The sequence below is a fragment of the Epargyreus clarus genome, unplaced genomic scaffold (genome assembly GCF_041222505.1).
Source record: "Epargyreus clarus isolate Ecla_fem2 unplaced genomic scaffold, WU_Ecla_fem_2.2 ptg000002l, whole genome shotgun sequence".
In the NCBI taxonomy this organism is placed as follows: domain Eukaryota; kingdom Metazoa; phylum Arthropoda; class Insecta; order Lepidoptera; family Hesperiidae; genus Epargyreus; species Epargyreus clarus.
The window spans coordinates 8299046-8323652 of record NW_027332210.1 but is presented as its reverse complement, the minus strand read 5'-3'; the positions used below and the strand labels follow the sequence as shown (position 1 = coordinate 8323652).

At 37.5% G+C, this 24607-nt stretch overlaps 1 protein-coding gene across 1 annotated transcript; it reads right to left on the bottom strand.

Annotated features, from left to right (window-relative positions):
• Positions 1 to 1493: 1493 nt before the first annotated feature.
• On the bottom strand, positions 1494 to 23525 carry LOC140745092 (cilia- and flagella-associated protein 58). Its single transcript, XM_073076868.1, has 19 exons — positions 23347 to 23525; positions 22350 to 22478; positions 21640 to 21733; positions 20650 to 20785; positions 18642 to 18819; positions 13378 to 13497; positions 11776 to 11970; positions 10945 to 11066; positions 9968 to 10107; positions 8255 to 8393; positions 7748 to 7797; positions 7432 to 7610; positions 6524 to 6733; positions 5921 to 6071; positions 5496 to 5620; positions 4942 to 5099; positions 2841 to 2958; positions 2391 to 2457; positions 1494 to 1763 (listed from the first exon to the last, which is right to left on the bottom strand). The coding sequence occupies exons 1-19, from the start codon at positions 23431 to 23433 to the stop codon at positions 1591 to 1593; spliced, it is 2571 nt and encodes an 856-aa protein (XP_072932969.1). The 5' UTR covers positions 23434 to 23525; the 3' UTR covers positions 1494 to 1590.
• Positions 23526 to 24607: the final 1082 nt, after the last annotated feature.

Below are 24607 nucleotides of genomic sequence, written 5' to 3'. Positions count from 1 at the left end.
AAAAAAGGGGTCCATATTTGATTTGCTACAGTTCTCGACTTAATCATAATTTTTGAAGTGTCATAAGAGATTAATTATTGTAGAATTTGATATAAAAAATGCGTTATAAATTTAACCAAACCGCTTAACAAACAAACATAGTCAATTCTGATTGTATTTATGGACAAACCAATATACCTATACTATGAGTTTTCTATTGGACTCGCTCAATCAAAATTGAGAGCTCCACAGCCCGATTTTCGTACATAGCAATGACTAAATTTAGTTCCTAAACGACCATGTAGAGGCGCTGCAAGCATGTGTATGCGCGATGGAGCTGTCGAGCTCGACTTTAGATCCGATTGATCGAGTCCTCGATTCAAAACTCCATAGTAAGGGTATGAAATAGGCATTAGGGATAATTAATATACATTTTACTATCCCCAGTCATTGACACAAGTTAGTAAAGAGACATCAAAATTAGCCATTTAGCCAGGAAATAAGTTATATCAAAATATTGGCACCATTTTGTACGTTAATTATATTGGAATATTAATTATAATTAATAGTAGTTACAATACTTAAGAATAAATAACAAAGTACATAAAAGTAATTTACACATTCATAAAAAGGTAACAAACACTCCTAAAACCCAGACAATTTTCAATACTAAGGTTCGATATAACAATAACAATTTTTAATTAATTACGGGCACATTACCAGTCTTGTAAAAATAATCATAATTTTAATACTAAGTTTTGATTTGTCTTGGTTTTGCTGTGAAAGACTTACATAGATCAACAGCTGTAAAATGTAACATATTATGTACATAACACAAGAAAATTGTACGTAAAGACATTAATAAAGTTATATTTTTGTAATAAAAATAAATGTTCATCAACTTATTAAAAAAATAAACATATCAAGTTTTCCACTTCATTTCGATTTATTAAAAATAAATAATAATTCGGCGATAAAATAAATGGATTTTTCAAAGAGCTTTATTTATTTACCATATCCTGAAATAACCTATGATTTTAACGGTAGAGTTAAGGGGTACTAAAGGTGATTTGTTTGTAAGGTTCCCGTTATAATACCGTAGTCCTTAATTTAAGGGTATTTTCAGGGTAATGATTTTTTATACGCATGATTGCGGCACGCATGACATAATAAGAATTACTGACACCATATGCAAGTAGTACGTGGTTGTATACGGACCCGCATGATAGGATAAAGACCCTAAATAATACAGGCGGATTTTATACAGATTTATTGTAGCAACTCATAAGATTTGTCATAAAATTACACTCTAGGTTAAATAATATTCTATTAATCCAGGAAACAATAAATTTAAATATGCACCTCCAGTATACAGGGTGAATTTTTCAAATGGGCCTTCAGGGCCAAATCCGAAACTATTTGAAAAATTCACCCTGTTATTGCTTTTTAACGTTTTTGGCAGTATTTGTTGACTTGACGCAGTATCATTCTGGTGAAACAGCATTAGGTATACTGATAAAATTTGTAATGCCACTTAAGGCATGTACAAAATAAGTAGATACATTTAATAGATATTAGAAGGGTAGATACCCTTCCTACAGTTTGTACAATTTATTTAGCAGTGTCCGGCGACGAAGTCACGGGCACCTTCAGCCGGCGCGCCTCGTCCGCGTCCAGCGCTCGCTTCATCTCGAAGTAGCGTTGCTTGAACGAATGGAGCTCCTCGTTCACTCGGTCTAACTCCAATCTTAGGTCTGTCACTTGACGCTCTCTCATACTTAGCTCTGAACATAACAAGGATACGTAGGTCCATTACATTTAATGAATACATTTTGTATTTAACGTTTGCATAGGGATACTGGGCGTGAATATGTTGGTAAGCCGACCTAAATATACAAATATTTTTATATATTTTAATCATAATAAGCATTGAAATTGTTTATTCATAGGGTGAATAAATAAGTAAGTTGACGGGTCTTTATTACCACATTTTTTTTAAATAACTCACCAAAGAGCACAAATAGCTGCAATGAAAGTATGCATTTTCGACTTGTTCGAGCTTATTCAGGCCTGGTACATATATTATGTAACACTTTGTTTTTTTGTCTATGGAGTGTTCATTTACTCAAGTGTTTCTATAACAGCAAAGTTAATCGCTGATGTTTTTGATTTAAAGAGCGAGATAAGGCAGTAGAGGCCTTGAAAGTAACTGTAAAGTCGTAAGTAGACACTTGCACGAAGCCTTTGATTGAAGATCTACTTACTTACTAGTGTCCACTTAGTATTACATGTTGGTTTGTTCGTTAAAAATCATTAAAAGTAATCGCCTCAATGATTATAATGAAACATCTGCGGAAATTAATATATAAGCGAGGTCTACCGCAATATTGAATGTGCGGTAATGTACGTACCGGCGATTAAGCACTTCATTTTGGTTGTCCGCTGGGCGAGTGCACGCTGCGTTCGATTTAACGTTTGCTGAAATAATAAGATATGTAATATTTTAAAACATCTATACGTCGATTTTATTTAAATGAATATAGGAGTAGCAGACGAGCATACGGTCCATTCTGATGGTAATTTGCTACTGCCGTCCATGGACATCTGTAATCAACCCCAGGTGAAATTAGATTCCTACTTGAAGCCGGTCACATATACGCCGCTTACGTTGAGGACTAAGCTAGAATACTTCGGAAACAGCACTGTTGTTATAAGGCAGAAATAGGTGTGGCGGTGGTGCCGCCAGAATTAAATCACAGAGGATAATATTTTCAACAAATGTGTTTATATTTTCTTAAATACTCGATAGTCTAAATCTAAACTAAACAAATAGTTTTCTGAATGGTGAACAATAGACTTACCTGTATTTCTGGACTGGGCTGCAGAGCTAGCATGTCTTTAACAGCACTATACAAATTCTTCGTCTCCTTTAATTCCCGTTCTTTCAATACCAGCATTTCGCTCTGAGCCAAAACTTTCCTGGAAAAAAAATGGCATCAACTTGAATCGTTTACTTTTGGGTTTGAAGAAATTGTCGGCAATGAACGCTAGAATTAAGACGATAACTTTATACTTAATTGTAACTATTTCCTTGAAGAAAGACAATGGAGTCTTACGCTCTATTTTAGAAAAAAATGAAAATGAGGATTTCACTTCAATAATTAACAAAAATGTGATGCAGTATCTATGCGTTATTATAACGATAACTAGCGCTATGACATCACAATTTTAACAATGGCGGCTAGCGTTGCAGCGCGAATATTTTAAATGATCTTCATTTATTTTTAGAACACTATAGTTTTCTATAATTGAAATAAAAACTAGTTTATTAATAATTGGAAACAGAATGATTTGAAACACAATCATTTACTAATGACCTCGCATCGACATCAAAATAATTATTCGTTATTAAAAACCCCATGCTGAGCTCAAAAGAGGATAATTATTTAAAAAATCTTTGTTTTCTTATCTAGACTAACAATTATATTATTAATCAACATTATCCACACCTACAAACCCAATAATCCAATATTCATCGAAGCTAAAGGTCTTTTGAATACGAATTCAGCGTCGTCACGAGATCGTGTTATTGAGTTTAATTCATTGATAAAAGTATCGTGGAAATGTTTAATAAGTGTATCTATACAAATAAATAAAATAAGTGTCTGTGTGTAACTTTTTTATACGAATAAAGTGGCAAACGACCTTGCAATCCACTTCATTGTAAATGGACACTGCTGCTTATGGTAAGTTGTGATCAACTCAGTTCTACCAGAAGCTAATTAATGATGAGTTTCCACTCCTCATTAAGACATTCGCCTCATACGTCAATCAACCGGTATTTACTCCCTTTCACCAAAACGCTTCACGCTAAAAATGGGTGTGGCAGTGATACTTCCTCAGTCCATCACACTGGCTCTACAACCTATTAACATAGATACCTCTATCTCGAGTCAATTTAGAGTGAACAAACATCAATATGTGAGGACATTGCGGTTGTAATATAACCACTTTTAGACCGACTAATATGGTTCTCGCATAATAGAAAAACAGTCTCTTTGTGTTTATACAAACGAAACTGTCCAGATAATCTTGTAACAACATTCAATTTATCGATTTATTCAAAGCGATTGACTTACAATCTCAAATCTTCAACCGTTCGATTGGATGTCGTGAGACGCTAGACCGAAGCGTCAGCTCGATATTATTTTATAACCAATTAATTACACTGCCTGACGGCTACTGCACGCTACTGCTCCTCATGATTTCGCGTAGAAAAGTCAAGGATAGCACGATCCTCCATTCAACGTCTGATACCAAACTCATTACCTGAATAATCACCGTACATTTTTCTAAACGCGAGCCAGAACTAATTAAGTTATTTGTAATTGAATTCTATTTGGGCCGTAATGAGGATGCGGGTAGGAAGGTAATTTAAATTGGTAATAGAAGTAACAACTGTACGTAATGCGATTTTTAAATGATTAATGAAAAAAGAAAAAATTAGTGTATGTAAAGTGTAAAATTTTGGTTAGAATATCATCCAAAAACGAAGATAGATGTATGAATAAGGACACTCGGGTATTGGAGACGAATATAATGACACCTTAATTCTCGAAATTCATCTAGACCTTTGTTAGATCCGAAGGAATAAAGAAAGAAAGACAAACATACAAGATACGCGCGAAAAACTTAACCCTTCGTTGGTAGTGGGGTAAAAAGGCGTTTCAACTTAGTCTTCAGGGGCAACCAAACATCAGTGACCAATCTCGATAAGACTTAAATTCAATTTGGAGTTGATAATCAGGTGGATTGCAAATTCGCTTGGTGTTATAACTTCATAAACCAAAATTTTTAGGAGATCCTAGTGAAGGACTATAATCGTAAAAAAGATTTAACTTTAGTTTTCAGCAAATTAAACGCTAAAATTGTTATCAGCTAAAACACGTTCGTAAAACTTACTTCTGAGTAAGTCTCAGTTTCTGCGTCAACCGGACGCTCTCGGGGTCGGTGCCCTGCAGCTTCCTCCAGCGGTGGACGTTCAGCGGAGTCTCCAGGGCTTCCTCCAGCGCCCTCACTCGGAGCCGCTCTCGACCCAGTTCACGCTCTAAGTTGAACACCTGCAACATGTCGATATGTAATGAAAATAACTACGTTGAGCGAATTCATAGCTTGACAGCTACCTAAAATGTATACAATAATTACCTACTGTTTGTCCTTGAATGTGAAATTTTGCATAGGATTTCTTTCTTAAATAATACGAGTATAAACGTGGGAAAGCAGGATAAAGTTTGTTGTTTCTTCGCTCTCGGGATTTTGGTTGCACCGATTGTAATAACCGAAATTATTTGCTAACGATGGAAGTTTCAGGTAAAAGTAACACTAAATATAATTTACATAAAATTACCTTGAAGCGGAATGAAATCGGAACTATATAAAGTTTTGGTGGGCATATTTATCTCGGTAACTTTTTGGTCACTTTGTCTATTCCACTATACTTGTTCCGATCCACATACCTCTAACCTCAAGTCGGTCATATTCTCGATACCCTTGGAGAGAAGATTTTTCTCTTTGCGCAGTCTTATAATCTCCAGTCGAAGAAGTCGTATATCCTCCACCCGTTGTTCATATTGTCTTTCACCTTTGAAACAAAAACAAAATCAATGAACACGAGACAATGATTATTCCGAAACTTTTACTCGTTATGGCGTAATACAACGCTTAAATGAACCTATTGTTTTTACAAACAATGCTTTTTACACAACGCCTAATTATATGTAGTTTATTTATATAAAAGAAAAAAGAAAAAAAATGTTTTTGTATTTTTGTGTCCGCATTTTGAAGACTATTGGCTTACACTTCCTAATTGAAAACTTAATAAAGAAATAACAAATTGAGCCATAACGACGTTTGGTCACTTCATAATGAATTATCTACAAACCTCTGTGCAACGTAACCTCCAGTATTCTTATCTTCTCGTACAGCAGCGATATCTCATCGTTCCTCCTCACCAACTGGGCTCCTACCACATCTCTCTCATTCATCAATCCTTCCAGTTCCTTCATGAGCTTCGCCCGCGCCGTGTCTCCCTCCTGTAAATTGTACAAGATCATGTTAAAATTTGTGTGGTTTCAAAATGTTCGAAAGTTGAGTTAACCCCTAATTTATACCTTCATTTGTCTTCAATGGAGGAAGGAAAGGAGGAGGAGTCTTCACGGGAGTCATATGAAGCTATAGTTGACCGTATTCTTGTCATATCGTATTTCATTCCGTTGTCGTCTTGTATCAAATTTTATTGTATAAACTAATATCGCGTCACATCATGCGTTATAGTAAACCTAAACGATCCTATGAAGCCTGGCCTCATTTTGCCTAAGAGCGGTGATGTCGGCTGGCCCGGCTTTGGACAGCTTTACGGCGCTGGCCAACATCTTATTGCGCAGCTTCTCGTCATTGTGACTATCTTGTTGTTGTATGGCGTCCTATTATATAGCGTTGTTTCGTATCTTATTTGTATCACGTCATGTCGTGTGGTGAAATATACCTGCACAATCCTATTAAGCCTTGCCTCCTCTTGCCTAAGCGCGGTGATATCAGCCCGGGCCTCCGACAGCTTGACTACACCAGCCTGCAGCTCACTTCGCAACTGCTCGTTCTTCTTGTTGCACTTCGCGAGCGCGCCCTCACAGGTCTTGAGGCCGCTCTCCTTGCCGCTTATGTCTTCTTTGAGCTGCTCTATTTGGTATGCTAGCATCTGGGAATATATTTTTACTATTAAGATGTAAATAGGAGATGCAAATTCATTTTTACAGTACGTTTTGAAGAAAATTGATGGAAGTGTTATTTCATCTTTGAACTTTCAGATAAATAAACTGACAAACTTTCTTTCTAATGCAACGGCTATATCAATGACTAAGTTGCTGTAGGAACTTTGATTTGAAGGGTATGGCAAGTGCAATAGGAAAGGTAAAACGCCTAAGATTTTTAATTGACATCACTCACTATCCTATTACTATTCGAAGGTGGTAGAACCCTTTGTGGTTCGACTTCGGCGGCAACACCGCCACACCTATTACTGCCAAATAACAGCAGTGTTAGGCGCTGCTGTGTTCCGTTTTGAAGGGTGTGCTAAGGGAGACGTACTTTTCCGAGGCGTTGAAGCTTAGTCCTCAGGGGTCGCGACGCATCTGTGGCCGACCTCAGGTAGGAATCCTACGTGGGGTTGATTACATATGTCCATGGGCGGCAGTAACCAATTACCATCAGGTGGACTGCATACTCGTCTGCTACTCCAATATCATAAAAAAATATTAGCTATTATTTACAGGTTTCTGACAGTAACCACATCAGAAGGACTGTTGCCGATTTTCTACTACACTTATATGAAGATCTTTTGAAATCTTGGCAAAACCCCACTTATATTTTACCAAGGATTATGTTTTTAATTCGAACCTTAAGCTTTTGTTTCAAGTCCTGGATCTCGTCCAGGGCTTCTGTATAGTTTTTATGCAGCATGTTCCTTTCAGTTCTCGTTGCGTCCAGCGCCACGGATAGCTTTCGGCCCTTGATCAGCTCTTCACGCAAAGCCTTCTTTAGGTCCAAGATGTCGGCGGTACGGAGGCGGACCTCCTCTGCAAGCGATCAATAAGGCAATTAAATTCGAATTTAGTTAAGAATAAAAAAAATGAATTTAGTAAAAGGAATTGTTGCCCAAACATAAACAGTTCCTCTATATATGATTACAATGATTTATTTGTTTTTCACGTACCTGATACTTCGTCTATTTTCTCATTAAGTGCAATCGCTTCTTCGAGCATTCTGTAAAAATAATTTGTATCGGAATAAGTCCGGATGAAAAAGAACTCCCGAAGAAGTTTATGTTTCCGTTGCCCCTGAGAATTATTTTTGGCAGACTTTATCTGCATCTCTTTCTCATATAACAATCAACTAAAATATTTCATATTGTTATTCATATTGCCGCTTTTCAATTTAGCTTTCAAGGACAGCAACGTAATTGTATCCCTCTACAGGTACAACTCTTATTATGAACGCTTGTTGGCTACTAGTCACTACTAGCTACTAGTTGCGTAGAATCGCTTAAGCTACTGAGTACTTTGTTGTGACACTGCCGAAAAATATATCAACGGTAGATCGGTCAAGATTTTGAATACATGCATAAATTACTAAATAGTTTCTGAGAAACTTTTAAGATCAATCTCTACATTAAATAATCAAATCAAATTATGAACAACCAAAATCTTCCGAGACTACAAACCTGTCTTTATCCTTCTCCAGCTGTCTGATGATGAGCCTCTGCTTGGATATCTGCGAGGCGCTCACCTCCAGCTCGTGCTCCAGCTGCTTCCGCCGTTGCTCCTGACGGTTCAACACCTGCAAGTTCTCCAGCGCTTCGTCTGGGAACGATGTAACATGCTAATGTGGAATAGTTACAGATACCGAAAAATATCTAAGTTGATAAAAGTTAAGAGCAGTGATAGCTTAGTGGTTAAGAAACTCGGCCTCTCGATCGAGGGGTCCGAGGTTCAAATCCAAGGCACGCACCTCTGAATTTTGAAAGTTATGTGCGTATTAGAAATTAATTATCACTTGCTAAACGGTGAAGGAAAACATCGTGAGAAAACCAGCATACCTGAGAGATTTATAAAAAAAATAATCTGAAAGGTATGTGAAGTCTACCAATACTCATTTGGTCAGCGCTTGGACTACTAGCAGTGGGACAGTAATGGGTTGTTGATGATGATGATAAAAGTTTTGGTGGTTCGACTCCGGAGGCTCTACTGCCACACCTCTTTCAGTCTAATAATAACAGTGTTAAGCGCTGATGTGTTCTGGTTTGAAGGGTGTTAAAAGGGATACTTATCCGAGGCATTTCAACTTAGTCCTAGTATCTAGCATATAACTTCAGGGAGGACTCTGGGGTTGATTACAAATATCCAGGGGTGTTCAGTATTTAAAAAAAAGTACAAAGTTTTGAACTACAATACGAAAAAATTACACATTCGCGGAAAATAAATAATTGACGCGATTTATCATTTTTGTGTATTTATGAGAAAATTAAAATAAATAAATAGTAAAATAAAAACTTTTATGATATTCACTATTTACACTTAGATACAGAAAGTCATCTTGTATGCAGGTAATTAAATATTTACATTAGAATTTATTTTTAATGTAAGAACGTTAATCGTTTCATTCGTAGGAGACATGATATTTAACAAAAAACCAAAATAAAATTAATATTTCAATAAATAAAATTATATTTATATAATTTGGATAATCTGCAAAGTGTGTCAATGACACTATAAAAAGGTTAACTTTATTCGCTCCTTTATCTATAAAGGAAAAACATCGTGAGAAAATCCATTCATTTCTACAATACAACTACCTACACAAGACAATTGTATATCAAGTCTACCAATTGAAAACATTAGTCCTTGTTCCAGAAGGAGATCTTGACGACTTTTTGTGTTCTATATAATAAATTATTATAACGAAACCTATCCTCTCTTAATAGGAATCTGATCTTTGGGACTGTAGTGATGGTGGGATGGTTATAAGCTTCTTATCCTAGAATGATATTTATAAGCCCGTCTGACATACAAGTAAAATATTTAAAGATAACATGTTTTTAATGTGCCCCTTATTTAAAAAAAATATCACTCATCGTCAATCCATCACTGTCGCACTGCTGCACAGGTCTCCTCTCAGAATGAGAATGATTAGGCCTTAGTCCACCGCGCTGGCCAAGTGCGAATTGGTAGACTTCACATACCTTAGAAAACTTGCTTTATTTTTTTACAGATCCATTTCTAATACGCATAATGAACATAACTTTGAAAAACGATAGGTGCGCGCCGAGGATTTGAACCTCGGACTCCTCCTTCAAGACGCCGATTTTTTTAACCATTAGGCTGTTGCTGCTTTTGACCTCTAAAACTGCTCCTTAAATGCTTTGAACGGTACTTACTCTGTATCTTCTGCATATTCTTGTTGAGGATATCCTTCTCTCGGTTGAGGTTCTCGATGTCCCGCCGATCAGCCTCCGCCTGCTTCTTGTTCAGCATGATCTCGCGCTCCATCACGCTCACCTGATTCCGGAGCTGGTTTCTGGGGAAAACATCTAATTTATCATCATCGTTACCATCAATCCATTATTGACCCCCAGTTTGGCACGAATCAATGTTCAGAGTGAGAAATACTGATGCTGATTTTGAGATAGTACAGATATTTTAACTGCAATTCATTTCTCGTATGTCTAATAACAGCAATACACTCAGCCCAATTGCGAATTGGTAGACATTATTCACCAAACTTAATTTTTTACACGCACATTCTAATCTCGGGCCCCTACTATACACAGCTGAGATTTTTCACTCAAGAACTCAGGCATGTAAGTTTCCTTACGATGTGTTCCATTATTTTTTTTTGCTCGCCACGTCGGGTCAGAACACTCGTCGCGCCGGCTTATGATACGGTTCCCGTTTTTTTTTTTTGCTCGTCACGCCGGCTCGTGACACGGTTCCCTTTTTTACTTACTCGCCGCACCGGCTCATGATACGGTTCCCGTTTTATTTTTGGTCGTCACGCCAGTTCATGACACGTTTAAAACATGGAAAAATTCGGTCCCCAAATTTGCCGCCCCAAAAATCTGCCGCCCTAGGCTGAAGCCTACTCAGCCTGCTGGTAAATCCGCCACTGTCCATTACAGTTTTTAAGCAATTGATAATTAATTTCTAAAACGCATGATACGATCATTTGAAAAATTAGATGTATGTACCCGTGATTTGAGCGCATCAGACATCCCGATTAAAATGACGTATTTATAACCGCGAAGCTATCAATGCACACTTACAAAATTCGACATCTCACGCTAGGGGTGCTTGATATGTCGAATTTTAAACCTATCACTACTTACTTAAACAATATAACCAAAACAATTCTTACCGTTCAGCCTCAACACCGGCCTTGTTCTGTTCGAGTAGCTGGTATTTCTTCATTTGCTGCACGCCGTGCTTCGTCAGTTTGGAGACTTCGTTGCGGAGTCTGTTACCGTCGTCTATCATGTTCTAAAATACCAAACTGTACCCTTAATTTGAAAGATTAGTAATATAGGAGTAGTAGACGAGCATCCTGTCCACTTGAGACACAGAGATCGGCCAAATATGAGCCGCTACCCCTGCGGAATAAGCTAGAATGCCTTGGAAAAGTATGTTTCTCTTACTCGTAAGAGAGAGCAGAGAGATTAATGGACTTACTAGGCACTTACTTTACTTTTACGTTTACGTTTTTATCTATCACTCGTTTATTTGTGATAAAACGTACTCTATACCTATGCATTTTTTACCCCTGACTCCATGTGTACAAAATTTCATGACAATCGGTTGAGTAATTAAGGCGTGAAATTCTAATAAACGAACAAACTATATTCGTCATCAACCCATTGTTGTCCCACTGCTGGGCACGGGTCTCCTCTTAGAATGAGAAGGATTAGGCCATAGTCCACTGCGCTGGTCAAGTACGTATTGGTAGACTTCACATATACTTGAGATTTTTTTTATATAAATCTCTCAGGTATTCAGCTTTCCTCACGATGTTTTCCTTCACCGTTTTAAGCAATTGATAATTAATTTCTAATACTTACGCACATAACTTAAAAATATCAGAGGTTGAACCTCGGACCCCTCGTTCGAGAGGCCGACTTTCATAGCTATCACTGCTAAGCTATATTCGCATTAATAATATTAGTTAGCGTATGGTATCTTCATGGATTCTCACCTTCAACTCTTTACTAGTATGAACGAGACTCTGCTTGGTCTTGTCAAACTCCGCGTTAGTGAGGTCGAGCTGCTCCCTCAGCTGCGTGGCCTTGCTGGACGCGGCCTCCTGTTCCTGTTGCGCCACCTCCAGTTTGTGGCCCATGTCCTTCAGCTGCCTGTCGCGACGGTCCATCGTCTTCTCGGCTTTTGTCAACTGTCAAATTACATTTTATTTAATAGGGTTCCGTACCTAAAGGGTAGAAATGGAACCCTATTACCTCTAATGGACTAATTGTGGAAGCGGCGGTCCACTTCAGGCACCTGATCTTACGGACCAACAAATAAAGTTGTTAAAATAAGTGTCAACAGAATCATACGTATATTTCTGTGAATAAGTCAAAGACACTTTTGTAATTTTGTACTCGTAAAATCAAATCAACTTTTTACACAGCTTTTTACACTGTTCTTAAATCGCCACTGCCTATTAATAAGGCTGCGCTGTCTGTCCGTCTGTCACAGGGCTCTCCTCAACCGTAATAGATAGGTACATGAAATTTTTACAGAGTATATTAAGGGATGGTAGCTATAACAACAAATACTAAAATTTAAAAATATATCAAAATTTTAGTGTTACGGAACCCTCCGTGTGCGAGTTCGACTTGCACATGGCCAATTATTTAATTATATAATTTACTAAATCCCCAGCTTTATTTATTTATGTAATGTAATACCGTAATAATATAAAAATAATAGCAAAAAATGAATTTAAATTTTACGTTATAAATACAGTCACTATATATGTGTGCGTGCAGTGTAATGTTTATATATGTGTGTGAGTGTGTGTAATGTTTCAAGGCGCACAAATATATCATAAATGAATTATATTATAATTAATAAAAAGCGCAAGATCAATAAATCGTTATAAGCATAATTAATTTATCAACAATTAATTGACACAGACCTAAGATATAGGCACTTTCGAAGGAATGGTAGTAAACTTATAATAAATTATCACATTAATTACATAAAATAAGTGGATTTAATATAAATAAATGTATATTTAAAAACAAACTTTTTCGTATTATTTTTATAAAAAAGCCTTTTTATTGTTATATATTTATAGTATTAAATATTGTTATTGTTTTGTTTGATACCTATATTTTTAGGATACATTAAAAATAATTGGTCTGCTATATTAGGGCGTATGTCATTTTAAATTTATAGTTACGTGTTTACAGGTTTTTTACGATCTCTCATGTAGGTTCCTTACGATGTCCTTTCACCGTCGAATCAAGTGATAATTAATTTCTAATACGCCTGGGTTTCGAACATCGCACTTCACAATTGAGAGGCCGAGTTAACCACTACGCTATCACTGCTTTTATCTGCCTGAGGAAGGTAATGTTTTTCAAGCGTATATATGCATGTATGTCTCATTCTTTGACACGCACTACAGCCCAAAAACTTGACGGATTCGAACATATGAGATCCTCTACTGGAATCGTCTAAATTGTGGGAGTAACATTGGCTAAATTATTTCTTATTTGAGGTAATGATAGTTATTCAGCTACGACTTCTGTTTTCACAATATTCAGAAAAGTATACTTTTTGTAAATCTCACCTTATCATTAAGCTGGGCGATGGTGTTTCCTCTGTTTTCAACTTCATTCTTAAGGGTTGCACTCTCATCTTTCAAGTGATCCACTAGGCGGTTCTGTCTTACTGCATTGTTTTCGGCTTCCTGAGAATAAAAAAATCTAATTAAATAAAGCACAGTAATTATATATGTAATTATTGGAACTGAAGTCATATATCGTCGTCAATTACTAGTTCTACTGCTGGTAACAGGTCTGATCTCAAAATGAGAAGAATTAGACCAAAGTCCACCGCGCTGGCGTATTGGTAGACTTATCTTACCTTTGAGAACTTTCTTTTAAATCCACCTTATTATGCCCCATTTATAGTTCCAGACATTGAACGTGTTGCGTCAGACCAAATTATATTTTTTTAATTGGTCATAAAAAATTGTAAAGAACGATTTTGTTTTGTAATGTGTCGAACAATCTGCATGTACCCTCTGGTAACATTTTAAAGGTGGTAGAAAGTAGTGGTAGAGTTTGTGGTTCGACTCCGGCGGCACCACCGCCACACCTATTTCTGCCTTATAACAGCAGTGTTAGGCGCTGCTGTGTTCTGGTTTGAAGGATGTGGTAAAGGAGAAAGAGTTTTCCGAGGCGTTCCAGCTTAGTCCTCAGGGTTAGCGGCGCATCTGTGGCCGACCTCAGATAGGAATAACTAATCCTATCTGGGGTTGATTACAGATGCCCATGGGCGGCAGTAGCCATTTACCATCAGGTGGACTGTATGCTTGCCTGCTACGTCTAATTAAAAAAAGGTAATAAAAAGGTAAGTATGTAAACTACTTGAAATAGGTCTTCATAGTAAGTGGTCATTTTTTTTAAATAGTATTTTACGGTCTTGGCTTCTTGCCTTTCTGCCTAGTAAGTGGTCTAAAGTATGTAAACTACTCAATAATAAGACCACCTACAGACATCTCTAAGAAACTCCAATTACAATGGGAGTCATTTCCGAAAAGATATTTTCATTTTTAAAATATCTCTTCATTTTTAAAATATCTTTTCATTATCAATATAATCATAAAAATAAATATTGATTATAAAATTATAATTAATACACTATACTACAGCTTAGTAGCAATTTCGACGCATTACTTAAGATATACATAAAGGTGCTTCCAGACTAGAGTTTTTAAGACGAACGCAGATTTTTGTAACGAAAATGTTTTGGTGTCTGGTGATTTTTCGATGAATGTTAAAGAACGCTTCAATGTTTTAACGCAATTTATATACAAAATTATGTTGTACGTAGGTACATAATATATCGTTTTGATATACTACCTTTTTTAAATATAAGGTATCAATATCGTATATCGGTATCATTCTCACTTAATATCATATTAAATGGCAACATAAATACCTAATATTAAAAAAAACTTTGACGATATCAGTTTATTATGTTGCATGTTGAATTTGATATCCGTATCGATAAATCCGAAGTGAATTGTTAAATCGCCTATAAGTGACTCAATTTTATTGTCAACACAATAACTTAACGTTTAATCGAATGTGCACTCGCCTTTAGTTCCGCAAACCTTGATAATAAACTTAAAGGTTTTCTTTCAACTCAAAATTTTTAAATTACAACCAGTTTTTAAATATAATGCTATATTAATGGTACCCTTTTAGGGTTCGGTACTCAAAGGGTAAAAACGGTACTCTATTACTAAGCCTTCGTTGTATGTCCGTCTGTCACTGGGTTGTAGCCCCTGAACCGTAAATAGATACTTTTTTTTAAAGAGTATATATGTATATGGGTACCTGCTATAACAAGAAGTACTAAAAATAATAATAGTTGAATATAAATAAGAAACCGCTATTTTTCGACGTTTTCCGCTTTATCGATTGAACCGTAATAGGAAATAAAAGGAGGTATTAAACCACTATTTTTCGGCGTTTTCAGCTTTATCTATGGCACCATGTAAAGATAACAAATACTAAAAATAAAAACAAAATGAAAATTTGGTTGTACAGAACCCTCTGTGTGCGAGTGCGACTTGCACTTGGCCAATTGTTTAAGAATGTGTCCGGAAGTGCATGCCTGCATGCGACCACGTAATATTTTGCAATGAAATTTGCTAAGTACATTTATTCTTAACGTCCGTTATCTACCTGTATATAAAATAAATACATATATAAAAAAATGATAAGGGTACATAATATGCCAGAGATCAATGTCTAGCCCAAACCGCTGTATCTAAAATCATGTAATTTTGCATATTCGTGCTTTAATCTTTATATTTATTTATTTATTTATTTATTGTAACACTAACAGAAAGTTAAGCTACAAAAGGGCAAAACATAATGCCTGATGGCATTTTCTACCAGTCAACCCTTGGTGAATGCAGAAAGTTTGCGGCAGGTGTTAAATAACAGAAAACATTATAATACTTAGTCTAAATATAAATATAAATATATTATATATATTATATAAACATATATATATCTAAAATATAGCAATACATAAAAAATATATAACTATATATTATATAGGTGGTAATAAAAATGCTTTATCTGTCAGACGAGGTGCTCAGATGTTCTCGGACAAGTTTTTTAAATACGGCTTTGCTTGGAGCTTTGCTTTTGCTTTGCTTTCCTGATGTGCACGGGCAAGGCGTTCCAGAGCAGAACTGCCTGAACAGTAAAAGAGAAATGGAAGAAGCCACTGTTATGTGATGGAATATCTGCTTTTAAATTATGAGATGACCGAAGCGTTTTATCGTGTGTTAAGTACCGGTACTGGAAAGAATCCTTCAGATAAGAAGGAGTATTAGTATCATGTAAGATAGAATAAAGAAGGAAGAGAACCCTAGAGTTACGCCTCTGACGAATAGTTAGCCATTTAAGTTGGCGACGGAATAGAGAGACGTGATCATATTTTCGGAAACCAAATATGAATCGAATAGAATTATTGAGAAGGCGCTCTAGTTTATTAAGAAGAGCTTCAGTCAGATCTGGGTAGCACACATCTGCATAATCAATAGTAGGCAGAATAAGACTGTTCACAAGCATAAGCTTGGTCTTAGTCGGAAGATAGTGTTTTAGACGATACAGTGATCTCAGAGTGGCGTTGACCTTACGGCATACCTCCACATCTTGCGGATGCCAAGTCAAGGAGCTGTCAATATAAAGACCAAGATTCTTAACTGTTTGAGCTATCTGAATTTGAGTACAGTTATATAAAAAAGGTGGTAGAGAGCTATAATCGACCTTTGCTAACGGTTTTGAGCTACCCATGATGGTCGCTTGGCATTTGGCAGGGTTAACTGAAATCCCATGGCGCAATGACCAGTTATAAATGGCACTTAAGTTGAGATTAATTGTATCAATTGCGCTACGGAGACTATCCACATCTGCTTGAGCGTAAAGTTGCAGGTCATCTGCGTACAGATGATACGAACAGTTGATAACAGAGGTTATGGAGTCAATAAATAGAGAAAATAGTAATGGTGAGAGAATACCGCCTTGCGGCACGCCAGCCTCTAAATGAGCCCAATCTGAGGTATTATTGCCCATACAGACGGATTGCTGGCGTCCGCGAAGATAAGAAGAGAACCAATCCAAGACAGAGGTGGAAAGTTGGAGATGGGAAAGGTAGGCTAGTAGAATATCGTGGTCGACCGTGTTAAAAGCATTAGAAAAGTCAAATATAGCACTAGCTGACCCAGCAAAATTTTGTACCGCTTCAAAATCTATTTATCAAAGATATATTATATAAAATATAGTCTATGTTACTCATGGATAATGTAGCTTTCGAATAGTGAAAGAATTTTTAAAATCAGTCGGAAAAGTCTGTCTCCCTTACCACACCTTTCAAAACGGAACACAACAGCGCCTAACACTGCTGTTATATGTGGAAATAGGTATGGCCGTGGTGCCGCAGGTTGAATCACAAAGGGTTCTACCGCCTTCGAATCAGTTTCCACCACTTACCATCAGATGGACTGCATGCTCGTCTGTTACTCTTATATTATAAAAATACCTGCGGTTATAGCGGTGCTACTTCTGTGGACTAAGTTGTATTGATTCTTGTATGAGTATCGTAAGTATTTGAAGGTGGTTCTTTTCCGAGGCGTTCCAGCTTAGTCCTCAGGGGTAGCGGCGCATCTGTGGCCGACCTCAGGTAGGAATATCTAATCCTATCTGGGGTTGGTTACAGATGTCAATGGGCGGCAGTAGCCACTTACCATCGGGTGGACTGTATGCTCGTCTGCTACTCTTATAATATAAAAAAAATATATATCTAAGTAATTTCAAAACAGAACACAGCACGTCACTAAGATTTATGCGTACGTATCTTTCGAGAACATTACATATATTTCTAGGTCTGTGTTTGATAGTTAATAGGTAATATCCTTTTCACTTTCACACACACTCATATCCTTCAAATAGTGGAAAGGCGACTTAATGCTAATCATTACTAGTCGACCTTTTTACACCAGACTAGTCTAAACCTTTATCTGTCTAGTTTAAAAGATAAATAAAGTTGTTAAAAACAAACTTACATTTTCAAACGAGCATGCACTCCACGTCATCGCAAGTACATAGCTACTGTTACATATGGACTAATGTAATCCTAGATAAGATTAGATTCCTACTCCAGATCGGACACAGATGCCTTGCTAACCCTCAGGTTAAGTTGGAATGACTTGGCTAAGCTTTTCTCTATAATATAGGAGTAGCAGACGAGCATGCAGTCCACCTGACGTCAAGTGGCTTTTGCCACTCATGGACATCTCTAATCAACCCCAGATAATGTTAGATTCCTGCCTGAGGTCGGCCACAGATCCGCCGCTACCCCTGAGGACTAATCTGGAACGCCTTGGAAACCTATATCTCTCTTACTACCCTTCAAACCAGAACACAGCAGCGCTTAACACTGTTATTAAAGAGAAATAAGTGAGGCTGTGGTGTCTTGCTTTTACTAAGCAGAAGTGTGGCGGAGGCGAACCACAAAGGGTTCTACCACCTTCAAAATTTTGCGCCAAACTGCGCCAAACTGCTAGTCCGCTCTGAAGTTGTTGCGCACAATTACAAGCATATACTCCGTAGCAATGTAAGGGCATACTAACGCAGCTATGTACCCGTGGGAGAGAGCAGACAGCGGACGGGTGCGGCGGGAAGGGTCCCGCGCTGTCTGCGTCCCGCTTATATCTACAATTTGCTATTCGACGCGACTCGTATCTATATTAAGAGCGGACTAGCAGTTTGGCGCGGACTATACCATCTACCATTTCACGAGTATTACCTCCAGTTGCTCCTCCAATTTAGCAATATCTTCCTCAGCGGTGGTGTTCTTGTGCTCCAACTCCTCGATGAAGTTCAGCGCGTTGGTCAGCCTCAGCTTCACGCCGTCCAGCTCGCCTTGGAGACGGGCTTTTTCCTTTTCAAACTTCTCCTTTTCTTTTACGGCTGAAGTGGCGCCTCTGGGAAATTGGAACGATTTGTTACTCACTTGGATAAAATAAATAAAACAATGGATAAAATAGATAAAAGCAGTGTGAAAAAAGTATAAAATACACTTATGAATACTGAAATCACTAGAAGATGATGGAAGATAGCCATAACGTTTGACTGGGATGATATCACCGACAGACGTATGTCTAGCGTAAAGCAGTTCTTGGGTTTTGGATTCCACCACTTGCATATGACGCGAACGTCTTAGTCATCAAGAGTGGCAGCGCATCTGTGATCGGCTTTAAGTTAAACTCCTGGAATTGGTCACAAATTTCCATCAGCAATAGTGATATTTATCATCAGGTTGCAGGTGGTAGAAACCTTTCCGGCGACACCACCGCTACACCTAGTTCTACCTACCTACTAACAACTGTTAGGCGCTGCTGTGTTCCAGTTTGAAGGGTGTGGTAAGGGACAAACTTTTCCGAGGCGTTCCAGCTTAGTCCTCACGGGTAACGGCGCATCTGTGGCTGACCTCAGGTAGGAATATCTAATCGTATCTGGAGTTGATTACAGATGTACATGGGCGGCAGTAGCCACTTACCATCAGGTGGACTGCATGTTCGTCTGCTACTACTATATTATAAAAAAATAAAATAAAAGTAGACGTGCAGTCCACCGCTTGTTTATTACACCTATCTTTGCAAAAAAAGTTTAAGTACTTAGCAGTGATAGTCTAGTGCTCATAACTCAGCCTCTCGATCGAGGCGTCTGAGATTGGAATCCTAGGTACCTCAGATTTTTCAATATTATGTACGTTATAGAAATTAACGACGACGTCTTAGTCCACTTTCATTTGTTGTTTTAGCGAACGTTCATATTGTATTTTTGTAGGTTTCTTTGGAAAAGTTGTGTGTTGTGCGAAACATCTTGCGAAGAGATCGTCGGGTATTGATTGACGGACAAAAACAATTTAACTCAAAATATTTTGATTTAGAATCATTGCTCAGTGTCTAAATTTCATATCAATATAGAGTAAGTCAAAACAAAACATTGTCCACATGTCAGTCGTGGCATACATTTTTTTACACGTGCAAATTAATTCTGTCTAATAATAACAATGAGGTCAAATTGCACTGGAGGGCAACCAGTCAAAGGTAACATATAACCTACAGCAAATTGGCAACTAATAAATAAACACCGCCCACGAATTTAAAAACAACATACGCTTTGTAACGCGGATTTACCGTATAATTTCTAGTACCTATATAACGTGGATATACATATAAGGCACTAGCAGTACCCGTGGCTTCGCGCGCGTTTAAGAAAAATAACACGACGTGTATGCTCTGTATACTTATACCTGAAAATTTGTATAATCCGCGTAAAACTGCTAGTCCGCTCTGAATATAGAAATGAGTCGCGTCGCCAAAGCAAATTGTATGACTACACCTGCTCTGAACAACTTCAGAGCGGACTAGTTTGGCGATAACTATCCCTTCATTGGAATGACAGTGGCGCCGTCTGTCGAAAATTGGTCGTACCAACTCAGAAACCTTCGTGGGCTCATGCACAACTTTGCTAAATATCATCACATGATCAAATGCATAGTTTACGATTCTATAAAGGACATACAGACAAATATTCATTTTTATCTATATAGATATACACCCGAGAGCGGTAGACCCTACCACTATGGTGGTTATTCAACTATGGTTGTTCGTAGTTCAACCAATTTAGCATAATAACTCAAATTAAAATCTAACTTATTCAAATTTGATTCCTAATGAATGAAAGATGTTGCTTCGGAAGGTTTTTACTATGGAGAATAGGTGCAAGAAAGTCCATTCCATACTTACGCGTCATCATCACCAGCTCGTTTCCTGGCGTCCAGCTCCTTCTCCAACCTGGTGACAGTCTTCTTCATGGTCTCCAGACTCTCCACGCTGGCCAGCTCTCGGGCGTGCATCGAGTCCGCTAGGGCCTTCGCTTCCTCTGGACAATGATTATTATTTGTGAGGATATGAAGTGGTAAAGTTAGGTGTTAGAGTGGAACCACTGCTAGAAAAAAGGAGCAGAGAACGCCTTTGACCAAGTGGACGGATGACCTGAAGAGGATGGCAAAAACCTCTGGATTAAGATGGTTCAGGACTGATGCCGGGGAAATACAAGATTTGCAGGCCCGGGGGGGTTGCAATGTAGTGTATAAAAAATTAAAACCCGATCAGAGAATGATCCACATTTCAATTTAGAAATCTTGAACGTAAATCTTAGCTTGTGATATATTTTGAAGGTGGTAGAACCCTCTGTGGTTCGACTCCGGCGGCACCACCGCTACACCTATTTCTGCCTGATAACAGCAGCATTAAGCGCTGCTGTGTTCTGGTTTAAAGGGTGTGGTAAGAGAGAAATATGTAATCGAGGCGTTCCAGCTTAGTCCTCATCGGCGGCGCATCTGTTGACCTCTGGTAGGAATATCTAATCCTATCTGGGGTTAATTACGGATGTTCATGGGCGGCAGTAGCCACTTACCATCAGGTGGTCTGCATGCTCGTTTGCTACTCCTATATTATAAAAGCAGTGGTCTATTAAAGGCCGATATAAGTTTAACTGATTTTGCTCTGTGGTTGTTTGTGTAATACCAGTGCTTATCGATTTACAACGTTCACATATTTTTTTATTTATACATGAATGCCGTCGTTCACTTGTTTTACAAACATATATAATGTAGGTATTACTGACTCACACTTTAATTATTTCATTCATCATTACAATAATTCTTTCCTTCATAATGCCAATCTCCCTTTCATTCATTCATAAATGTATTTACTCGTGTAAAACATACTTACCGATTTCAGCTCTCAGTCTCTCAATTGTTTTATTTTGCTCCGAGATCTCCGCAAGATATTCTGAAACGGTGTCGTCAAATCTGCCCAGCCTAGTCTGCGTTCGAAAAGAAATACATATTTATTTTGTACATATAAAGACGAATACACAAACATCCAGGCCCAGAACGGATCATTCAGATTCTAAAATCATTCAGATTTTTGGCTGGTCGGGAATCGAACCCAGGACCTATTGCATGTCAGACCGGTATGGTGACCGTTCCGCTAAGCGGATCGTCTTATGAAAAAGACTAGATTTGCTCCCGTTAGCAATAATGAATCGTAATCAAATTTTCCCTACCATTTGAAATTTTATTTGATTTATATTTATATATTTATATTTATAGAGTAATTGGTTAAGATTGATATTAATTACGGGCTAGATAATCTATTACTGGAATTTGAAAATTACATTTTGCACATAAGTTCCTCACATAAATAGGCGCAGATTACTGTTATATTTATTATTTGTAATAAAAGTATACTTATATCAAAATTTATTATTAAAACGTCGTATTTAAAGCAGCCATATACCACTAAGTACAAATACGATTATCAGTATTTCGTTTATTGATATTTAAATTATTAAATGGTACATGTTTTTTAAGGACGTTTTTAATTAAATTTAGACTTAACCTCCATATCAGAATAATGTACGAAATTGGGCGTAGTACCTGAAGGCTATTAATCGTGTCCTGATGCGCCATATTTTCCTCCTTGAGCTGATAGTAAGAGTCGTAGAGTTTCGTGTACACATCAGAGTAGAGCTTCAAGCCTTCTGCTTCTCGTAATTGGTCCAATACCTGATGGATAATTTAATTTACAAATTAGACTTCGGAAGCAGTCCACCTGGTGCTGCTATGTTCTGCCCATTTACATCTGTGATAAGCCCCATACACATTTGGATTTGGGGGAAGGCAAATGGGACCATGACGGCATTGATAGCCTAGTGGTTAAGAAACTCGGCCTCTAGATTCGAGGAGTCCGAGGTTCAAATCCCAGGCACGCACCTCTGATTTTCAAAGTTATGTGCGTATTAGAAATTAATTATCACTTGCTAAACGGTGAAGGAAAACATCGTGAGGAAACCTGCATACCTGAGAGATTTATTAATAAAAAAAACTCAAAGGTATGTGAAGTCTACCAATTCGCACTTGGCCAGCGCGGTGGACTATGGCCTAATCCTTCTCATTATGAGAGGAGACCCGTGCCCAGCATTGGGTCAGTAATGGGTTGATGATGAACTGGGACTATTGTCCCGGGGCCTCCATAAGAGAGGGGTCCCTATAATACAGAAAAAATATATCCAACTTTCGACGTGTCTGCAAAGTATTTTCTAAACAGTATTTTTTTGGCAGATTTACAAAATTTGTACTTGCAATAAATACTAAGTACATTCTTTGTTGAAATAATTTTATTTGATTTTTTTTAAACATGATTTATATATTATTTTTGTACTTTTTTATTATGTTATTATTGTAGATAAATAAATATGAGTTGTACATTTCCAATAATAAATTAATAATTTTAATTGTTAGCACTATTGAGGGACTTGACGGAATAAAAATGTTTATCAAAATAATTAGGGCTCCTTCGTTGTCCCAGAGTCTTCACATCTCCAAATTATCTGACCCCGGAAAGAATTTAAAAGCAGGACGATTTAAAACCTACTTTAGCATATTCCTTCTCAGCTTCAGTGGTCTCAGCGCCGAGGGTCATCGCTTCCCCAAAGGTCTCTTCTTCGTCTCCTTGCTCCATTTTAAAAGTTATCTAAACACTAAAAGGACAAAACAATGTATCAAAACTATCAAAATATTTGGAATAGGGCGGCGTGTTTACAATGTTACCATGGTTACGTTTACAGGTAATCTATAACTGTAGATAACCACAGACTGTTAGAAAAACAATGTTATTTATTTATTGTCTAATGCCATGAACGATCGTTTGTCATGTTTTAAAGGTGGTAGAACACTTTCACCACCGCCACACTTATTTCTGCCTAATAATAGCAATGCGCTACTCTGTTCTGTTTTGAAGGGCCACACTTAGGGCTTACACTATTACTACAATCCCACACCTTAAGGGAAACGACATATTTATCCGAGGCGTTCTATGGCCGACCTCAGAGAGGAATCTAATCTTATCTGAGGTTGGCTCTGTAATCAACATCTGTGTGTGTGGCAGGAGGACTGCATGCTTGTCTGCTACTACTATATTAAAATAAAACTTTCTATTATTTTACCAAACATCGACGAATATATAATCGTTAAAATTCGTCCCCTGCCACACGCATACAAAAGTTTGACGGACTAATGTATAGGTACATTGATTTTATTTCTGTACCTTGACCAATAAAACAGAGGGTCAAGGGTCCATGAAACTAAGAAACACTGGACATCGTTACGTAATTAGGACTGGGGTGAATAATTGGGTACGTAATGAGGAAGTCGGCGCTTGCGCACAATCACCGCTTGGTTCCGGATTGACCCCACCGGGGTTTATGGTCTAAATTTGTTACATTTTCTATTAAATTGAAGTAGCTAACGACCATGTAGGCCACTTGGTGGCAAGTCACTACCGCTTATATATCTTAGTTATTTTAATTTGTTGTCAATTCCTTACTGTTTCAGTGAGAGGGGCTGACCAAGTAGTAGTAGACTCACACATCTTTCAGATTTAGGGTTCTGAATTTTAAGAGTAAAAACGGATCCCACAGCTGCCCGGTTATCACAGGACCCTATTTCTTGTACCGTAATAGATTAGACATTTGAAACGGTGGCCGCTATAATAACAAATACTAAAAATTAAAAAAAAAAAACTTGAAAGTTATGGGGGTCGCTATATAAGAAACGGTTATTTTTCGCTTTAGCTGTTGAATCGCAATAGGTCATCATCAGCAACCCATTTTTGCTGGGCACAGATCTCCTCTCAT